This window comes from Polistes dominula, unplaced genomic scaffold (genome assembly GCF_049000335.1).
Source record: "Polistes dominula isolate Pdom_NZ unplaced genomic scaffold, Pdom_raw_medaka contig_77, whole genome shotgun sequence".
Classification (NCBI taxonomy): domain Eukaryota; kingdom Metazoa; phylum Arthropoda; class Insecta; order Hymenoptera; family Vespidae; genus Polistes; species Polistes dominula.
The window spans coordinates 3,338,670-3,348,360 of record NW_028301152.1 but is presented as its reverse complement, the minus strand read 5'-3'; the positions used below and the strand labels follow the sequence as shown (position 1 = coordinate 3,348,360).

At 28.8% G+C, this 9,691-nt stretch overlaps 1 protein-coding gene across 1 annotated transcript; it reads right to left on the bottom strand.

Moving 5' to 3' along the window:
* Positions 1-2,873: 2,873 nt before the first annotated feature.
* On the bottom strand, positions 2,874-9,306 carry Vps28 (vacuolar protein sorting 28). The gene is given in 6 exon segments (XM_015316526.2): positions 2,874-4,134; positions 4,210-4,432; positions 4,707-4,710; positions 5,670-5,953; positions 6,101-6,957; positions 6,960-9,306. Coding segments are annotated over 6 exon segments (3,663 nt in total). The 5' UTR covers positions 8,835-9,306; the 3' UTR covers positions 2,874-3,714.
* Between the last annotated feature and the right edge of the window lie 385 nt (positions 9,307-9,691).

Below are 9,691 nucleotides of genomic sequence, written 5' to 3'. Positions count from 1 at the left end.
ATATATATAGTATATATATATATACGTGTATATTGACTTCCACCAAAAGACACCTTCAACATTTTCTTCAGTCACGATGAAATAGCTTTGAAATTGCCTTAAAAAGAAAGAAGATTTTCAACCAGACTCTATTGCAAAAAGATTGTCTTATATTCTATTTACATACGTGACAAATAATGCAAATATCGTGCAAGGCAATAAACGATATGAAAATATATCTCAATGATAAAAAAGAAATTTGTTAAAAACATAAAAATATAAATAAATAAATATATATATAGGTTTTAACGCATATGAAAAAATATCATAAATTTATATTATTCATGTATAATGTTATTTAAAAAATGAGTAAAATGATTAAAAATAATATTTATTACTTGTCCTCTCAAATCAATCGAGCATGAAAAAATGATATTGTTATTTCAAATTATTTTATGTACATTTAAAAAAAAAAATTATTAAATCAGTTATGTAAGACACAGATGTAACTGCCAAGATACAAAAATCCTTATAAGTTACGTTTGAGAAACACCATCTTCGAAGAGCTCTTATTTCGTACCTACTCGAGATCCTTCGGGTTTTACCCTTGTCTAAAAGAAGGATCAACTACTGACGTTGACGAGTATCCTTCGAATTGGCTGACAAAATGTCCAATACCGTTCTCCCTTTAATATGTCAAAATATCAAAAATGTTTCTTCGCGAAGATGAGACTACTTTGTTTTCTTTCTTTTTGCTTTGTTTTTATTTTGAATTTTTCAAATAAACATTAATTTACGTTTTTATTATTATTACATTTTTTTTTTCTATGTTAAAACGTGATTTGTTAGCTTTCTAAAAAATAAATTCGAAGATCGGTAAAGTTTTAAAGCTATTCGTTATAGTTCGTTTCATGGTTTTGAATAGTAATTTACGTAACTTCATTGATAAACAAGAACTGAATGAAAAGTCGATTCGTATGTATGAGAAAATTTGCAAAAATGGACGGTCTGTATATTCAGTGGAATAGAGACTTGATTTTCGGTTACATATTACGGAAGCTTCCGATGAATCGATCAGAAGTCAGCCAATGGGCGAGGTATATTTACACGAGATGATGATACGATATGAATCACTTATCGTCTACATGTAATAGAAATGCTCTGATGATCATCTCCGAACATTTTAATGTGAATTGAAAAATTCGAAATTTAAGAAAATAAAAACCAATCTATTCTTCTTCGTTTATAGTTCAATTTTTTATTTGACTTATTTATTTTTCTTTATAGATTTATATTATTTTATTCATAATTAATATTAAAAATGCTAATAAAATTATTAATGGATACACACGAGTTACCGTTTATTGACCATTTATTTAACGTTCAAATTTCACGTTAAAAAATAAAACTACAAGATTAATGAAGTAACAACGAATATGAACGAAAAGGGAAACAAGTTGATGGGATAGATTGTAGAGATTTGTATTATTAAAATGCTGACCATAATAACGAATCCATCTAAAAGGAACAACGTTGCAATGGCCAAATGCCAACGATCGAATATTCCATTACAAAAACAGCCAATGTCTAAATGTCTCCGTTTCAATGTCACCCTCTTCTGTCCTCGGGCATATGCAGAGGCTTTTATAAAAAAAATTCCCTCATTTCCTGGCTAAAGAAGGATACAGAAAAGAAGAAAAAAAGAGTTGATGTGAGAAAGAAAATTTATAAGTATTAATCGTATTGAAATATCATATTATAAATCATTAAAAAAAATTATTTATACACAAATTAATAAATATATTAAAATATTTATTATTATTAATTCAAATAATACTTAAAACTCTTAGAAAAGATACAGGGAAATGTTTTAATTGGAAATTTCTAATCGTTGCTTAAAATAAAACTAGACTTTTCTTGAAGAACCTTCCTAAAATACGGAAAATAAATAAAGGAAAGAAAAGAGAATTAAAGTAGCGGTAGGAATCAAAATCGCAATATCCACAGGTCACGCTCGCACGAAGGCACGTGTAACATTTGCGTTACTTTCAGCGTACGAAGAAAGAAATAGACCAACGATAAAACCGACAAGGTAGATTTGCTTGTTGGTTTAATTTAGTTTAGCTTGGTCAATAGTTTGGCTGTTATTGTACTTGAACGGCTGTGGCTGCTGGCATTGCTGTTGTTGTTGTTGTTGTTGCTGCTGCTGCTACTGCCTGAGAGTGCCGAAGGACCACCCTCTTCATTTGCATACCGGGTGTACCCACGTAAATACGACTTGGAAAAGTCTGCAGCAGGCACATCAAAGGGACGCAGCTCGAATTAAACCCACGTTGGCATTGTTCGCAAACAGCCTGCTCGAGAGATATCGAAGCTTTGCCATCGACAGGATCGATCGATGTTGTTCGAACTAATTTCTGAACATATTAGACTTTAGACTACAAGTTTTATATCTTTCTCTAATTTCTGTATAGATTTTTCTTTTCCTATTTTCTAAGTCCTACTTAAATTTTATTTTTGATATTATATATTTCTTCGGTGATCAAAGCAATACTTTGACAAAATTTGATTATTGAAATATGATGATAACAACTTAGTAATAATAAACGTAACATATGTGTTTGTTCTATACTACTTTAAATTTAACCTTCGCAAAAATTCGACTTAAAATTATCAACAAGTTATCCATTAATTCATAAAATACAACAAAATCTTAACACGTTGATCGCCATGCTTCCCATATTTGTATGATAACTATGTTTCCACGGGGGTCCCGTCATTCGTTAACGAGTGTCACTATTCTTCGTTTAGCGGTAATTTATAGTAATTTTATTTGTAACATAATTATGACGAGTATAGACAATATAAAGTAAATTATAAAGTAAACAAAAACAAACATTAGAAATATATTTATATTTAAATTTGTTTTGAAAATATTATATATAACAATTTATTAATTATAATAGTTTTTGTTAACACAATGAACGCCTAGCGCGAATCGGTGGAGTTTCCCCCGAGGCCCACATCTGAGACTCATAGTGTACACAGCACGATAAGCCAAGATAGCAATATGTGCAATGCATGCTTTAAATTTTTCGTTGTACATATCTATTAGAAAACTATTACAAAACCTGGCTATAGAAGAAGAGTATGATCAGGCTGATATTACCGATTCATCTAACAATATTCAGTTGAAGGAGTTCACCGGAAAACAAAGATTATTTGAATTCACCGGTAAAAGTGAATTTCTCGTAGATCTACCTACGTTATTTAAAATAGTTCATTCAATGAATTTTGGTTATTCTTTTCTTTTCTCTTAATAGAAAGTGATAATCACAAATCATTTTATCACCATATATATAAATTTAAGTGACGAATACATATATAGAGTTAATTATTTTCAATGTAATACTTTTTAAACCATACACAGTTAATTGCAAAGTGTGTAACAACTGATGTGAAATATACAGGAAGTTCAAAAAAACCACTTAATACTTATATGATATATAGTATATATATATTCGTCACTTATACTTACATTTAACATAATTACACGTAGCGAGCAAATGTTAATTATGATAAATCCCTTCCTATAAGGAATATAATTCAACACGAGTAGTTTTTATTGCAAAAACTTACGCAATTACACGTTATTATAATCTAAACATAAAAACAACTATCAATGCATTAAAAAATATGATTCATTTAGGCAATGAATTTGGTAAATATTCAGAGTTAAGAATTGTGTAATATTTTGTTGAAAGCATTATAAGATGTTTCGAGATCAAAAATAAGTTGTCTCACTTGTGTATCTGATAATTCATCTGAAGCTGACATATTATTCAATGTTTGTAACCATTCGGCAACCTTTTCCTTTCCATCAAAGTCACTAGGTAATATACTTAGACGATTCATAGTATCCATTAGATCCCTTAAATCTGGATGTAATTGATCCATTGCTTTGATTTCTAGTCGTAGTTTATCCATCAAAGTAATGAACAAAGAAACGATATCTGCAATACACTTAGAAGTATTTCCCTTGTCATCTTTGATCGTAATGGGTCGATCTTCTTTAATCCTTTCTAAAGCAGCTGGACAGTCCAATCGAAATGCTCTTGCAAATGCATCTATTGTAGGAAATTGGTCACTTTGTACCTAACAAAATATTCATATAAGATAATATTAATAATAAATAACGTTGGTCTATAAAAATCATATTCGAACACATACCTGCTTAAATGCTGCCCTATATTGAACTAACAATTTACTGCAAGCTGCAGTATACTCCTTCGGTGTAACACAATCTCTGATATAAGCCTTTTCCAAGTGTTGCAAAGTATTAACCACTGCATAGAGATCAGCTTGATTATCATGTTTTTCTCTTTCTCTGGCATTTTTGTATAATTTCACTTCTTCATATAACTCAGGACGATCTTGAGCTATAGACATAATTCTCTGTGGAATAATAAAAGAGTGAAACTATATTGAACAAAAAAAACAATATTAGAGGTTAGGTAGGCAAATGGATATAAGAAATACTTAATTAAGAGTCGATTCTAGAATCGCTAACGATGGTATAAGATAGAATATTGATTATTTTTGTAATGTTTTTATCATTACAGTCATATCAAAAATATGACGCATCAATGTCATAACATTGGTTGTATTGTCTCATGCATATAAAATATAAGATAAATCAAACAAAAGAAATTATAGTTATATAATACATACCTAAATAAACTTTTATGTCGTAAAAGATAGCGTCAAATTTAAATAACTGTATCAAAATGAACAATAACTTATTAATTTAATGGACACGATACAAAAAAAGCTTCTATGATGTTAGATACTAATGCAATCTACCGGGCAAACTATAAAATAAGATGACTTCTATACAACCCTAGCACAATTCTAATAATTATTATTATTATTATTATTAATTATTATTAATTATAATTATTATTATTATTATTATTTATTATTATTTATTATTATTATTTAGTTTTCTATTTGTCAGGGTTCGATAAAAAAAATTGAACAATGAAATAAAATTGACAAAAATTTATTGTCAAGAAAATACAATAATAAAATATATATAATAAATTATTGCAATACATAAAAATTGTATAAAATATAATGTATAAAATGTAGTATATAATGTATAATATTATAATCTCTTTACTCTTTCTAAATTATTTTAATTTTATGTTTAATATTTATTTAGATTTATCCATTGTATTACACGATGGATAAATCTTTACATTGTTCAATTTCATTGCAGTTTTATCATCAATATGAAGTTTTTCATGATTTTTATTATTATTTAAACAATTATATAAAAAAATTCTTCTAAGACTTGTCTTGGAAAATATACTAAACATTTATCTATATTTAATCCTTTCGCTACTTAAAAATTATATATTTCATTCATCACATTAACTCTTATATTATCGGACGTTTCTTTGCAAGAAGAAATTATTTTCTTCGCCTCCAAACATACACAATCGGATTCTTTCATCAGAATTTTTCTTTTTTTCTATCAGGAATGTTAATTTGATGAAGAATGGCTCTTCTTTGCTCATTCGAAACCATTTTAATATAGGTTATGTTTAAAACCAATTTAGATTCGTCCATTATATCCCATGGTGGATAAATCTTTACAATGCTTTCTAATTTCATTTCAATCTTACCAACGATATCAGGTACAATATGTATAGTAATCATTCTATACGATGATTCACCCAAATTATCATTTTCTTGATTGCTATTATTATTTAAAAGATGAAAAGAATCATTTAAGACAAATCCTTCTAAAAATTGTCTGTTCATATGAGTTGTACATTTATCCACGTATACGTCTACGTGTGGGATTAAGGTACCATCGACATCTGCTTGCTTTACTTGATGCTGCCATATACGAACAAAAGATATTTGCCTACTTACTAAAGATTGTAATTTAGCTGTTAAACTTTTCCTAAATTAAAAAAATAATTATGTGTATACATATTAAAATATAAGTATTTGCAAATAGCGAAATATTTATAAAATATTAGCAAATAGCGAAAAATTTATAAAATATTAGCAAATAGCGAAAAATTTATAAAATATTAAAAATATTTACTTTTTCACTTTGCGTTGTTTCTTATTCGAATCTAATATTTGTAAAGACATTGCAGGAAAACTATTTATCTTCTCTGGAGATGTAGGAGTACTTATACAACTGGTTGAACTTGATGTATTATCAACGCTTCCATTAGAAAGCGAAGTTATTTGTGATATTTTCTCAAATGAATGTTCATTTTGAAACGAAAATGACTCCGATTTCATTGATTCTGTTTCAGAATAAGATGTTTCACCAAAATCTTTTAAAGATGCATTAGCCCATTTAGTTTTGATCTTGAAAGGAAATATACTCTTATTGGATTCTATTTTATAATATATTCCATCTAAATCTTTGCTAGATGCAACAGAACCTTTGTCTGTAACATCACATGAAGTTTTAAGTTCTGTATCAGATCCAGAAATAGAGTTATTTACTAAAGGAATCATATCCTTATTATTGTCTGTATCTTCTATCACAATGTTTTCATGATGTATTTCATCATCATCGCTTTTAAGATTAGTAATTTCTATTTGATCTGTAGTATTACTATCATCACTAGAAACAGATTCAATCACAGATGAATTTTCATCTATAGTATTATTCTTAATAATTACATTAACCTCTATCACAGGAGGGTTGGGCGGGGGAGAAATATCCTCATTCTTTAGTGCATACATTATTATTGAATGCTGTCTCGTCTTTTCCTCATCTTTAACGTAATCTATTTTTCTTTTCTTAGCGGCAGACATAGAAAATTCAGGACTTGGAGAATTCAAATTCTGCCGTTTGTTAAATGTATTCTTATCTGAGAAACAATTATCAATAATTATATCATCTTCTATAATATCAAAATTCGAGGAAGTAGGAACAATTATGTTCTTTGATGCATCAATTTTTTTTCTTGATAAACTTCAATGCTATCTATTTTTCTTTGTCTTGCAGCAGACATAGAAAATTCAGGACTAGAATGATTCAAATGCTCCCATTGATTAAGAGTCTGTAAGTTCATATTTCTATTTCCATAATTAATAGTCTCATTTATATCATAAATTACCCTATTAACTTGACTATTTATAGTAACATTTACAGGCATAGAACATTCAGGATCAGAATGATTCGAATTCTTGCTTAGATTAAGAGGTTTTGAGATCATATCTATATCACTGGAGTTATTAGTTTCATCAACGTTAGAAATTACATTATCCATCTGAACATTCTCGTTAATGACTGCAGGTCTAAAATATCTAGGACGAGAATGATTTAAACTCTCATATGGATCCGAAGGTATTGAGATCATATTTCTAATAATATAACTATCAGTCTTATTGAAGTTTGGTATAACATCATTCGTGGGTACACGAACAACCCAGGGAATAGTTGCAGGCATAGAACATCCAAGACCGGAATGATTAAAACTCTCATATGGAACCAAAGGTTGTGAGATTATATTTCTAATACTATAATGATCTGTCTCATTCATATTATTACTTTCAACAGCCATTTTATCATTTATGTTAAAAGTTACTGGCATAGAACATTCAGGATCAGAATGATTCGAATTCTTGCTTAGATTAAGAGGTTTTGAGATCATATCTATATCACTGGAGTTATTACTCTCATCAACATTAGAAATTACATTATCCATCTGAACATTCTCGTTAATGACTGCAGGTCTAAAATATCTAGGACGAAAATGATTTAAACTCTCATATGGATCCGAAGGTATTGAGATCATATTTCTAATATAACTATCAATCTCATTGAAGTTTGGTATAACATCATTCGTGGGTACACGAACAACCCAGGGAATAGTTGCAGGCATAGAACATCCAAGACCGGAATGATTAAAACTCTCATATGGAACCAAAGGTTGTGAGATTATATTTCTAATACTATAATGATCTGTCTCATTCATATTATTACTTTCAACAGCTATTTGATCATTTATGTTAAAAGTTACTGGCATAGACCATCCAGGATCAGAATGATTCGAATGCTCCCCTTGATTAAGAGGTTGTAAGTTCATATTTCTATTATCATAATTATCAGTCTTATGTATTACATGACTCTCAATAGCCATTTGAATATTGTTAGTAAAGTCTTGTTCATCACTCTTGTTGTGATCGTTTGCATCTCTAACTAATTCTGGAGATTTGTTCACAATCACATTTTGTGAACTATTGTTTTCAGAATTATTTACAGAAAGAATGTTGTTTATATTAAATTGATGATCATGTTTATATAACTCACTTTGTTTTTCTTCAGCGGGAGAATTAGATTTCTTTCTATATATCCGTTTCGAGCTACTAAGAATTGGTGACGTGCTAGCCTGATCATTTTTTTTAACATTATTATCTGACTCTGGTCGTTCATTATTCTGGTACTTACGAACACCCAAAATGGGAGATGCATTCGGTAATGATTTGGATGTAGATGCACTCAATAAAGATCCTTGTACTGGTTCAGTAAATTCTTTGCTGGACAAATCTTCATCATTATTGTGAATTTCAATCCAATTACGTACAAAATCCTTTTTTTCCGTTTTAGGTATGCCTTCCACTTCTTCATCAACTATAATTTTATTATCATTTAATCCTGTCGCTCTATCGACCGTATTTAAATTTAAAATAGTTTCACCAAAACTTAACTTCCTGACATGTTTAGGTTTCTCATTGTTATTCACAGCCATATCTGTCATATTTTCTTCATATTTGTCTTTTTTCTTCATGTCCACATTACTATTTTCTGCCATTTTAATAAAAAATGTATGATTTGAATTTAAAAATATATTTATATATTAAATTATATTTTAATATAATTTAATATTTTTAATTAATATTTATATATAAAATTAATTTATATATTAAAAGATATATATATATAGATTTGTAAATATATATGTATATATATTTATATATCTATAGATGTAAACAAAATTATTAACATTAAAAACTAATGATTCAACAAAGCGTACATTATATACAATGATAATACTGCATACTAATTGGCATAATAGTGTAGCACGTGTTTTTTACGGCGCCATGAAGTTACTAAAAAACAAAAAAATATATCACAGATAAACACAAATATCGAAAAATACGAAAGTTAAAAAAAATTAAAGACTAAAGTTGATAACAAAAGACGAAGTTAAAAGTTAATGACGAAAAAAACGAAAGTTTATCACGATAATTATAAATATTCTACTACAATTCAATATATTGCATACTTACAATACTTTCACGATCAACGAAATAATAACACTGGAAAAAAACCTACGGCCAGCGATCTCAGAGATTTTAGTTCGTCTGATCGACACAGGGGGAAATTTGTGTTCCTTGTTTATTTCTCAATCCTACTCTAATAATATTTGGCGCTTTCTTTAAAATTTACCCTGATGCTAATGTGGCGCCACCTTAATTTAATGCATTTCGACGGACATTTTTTATATACACGGATGATTCTCCTTACCTCTACCCTTTATAACATTGATACATCCATGGAAACTGCTGTCGAACTGTGGCGTCAGCATGTGGATGCGCACAAAGGACCACGCCCTGGCATCATTAGTCCAGAAATCAACATTAGATTAGCGATCAAACACACTAATAT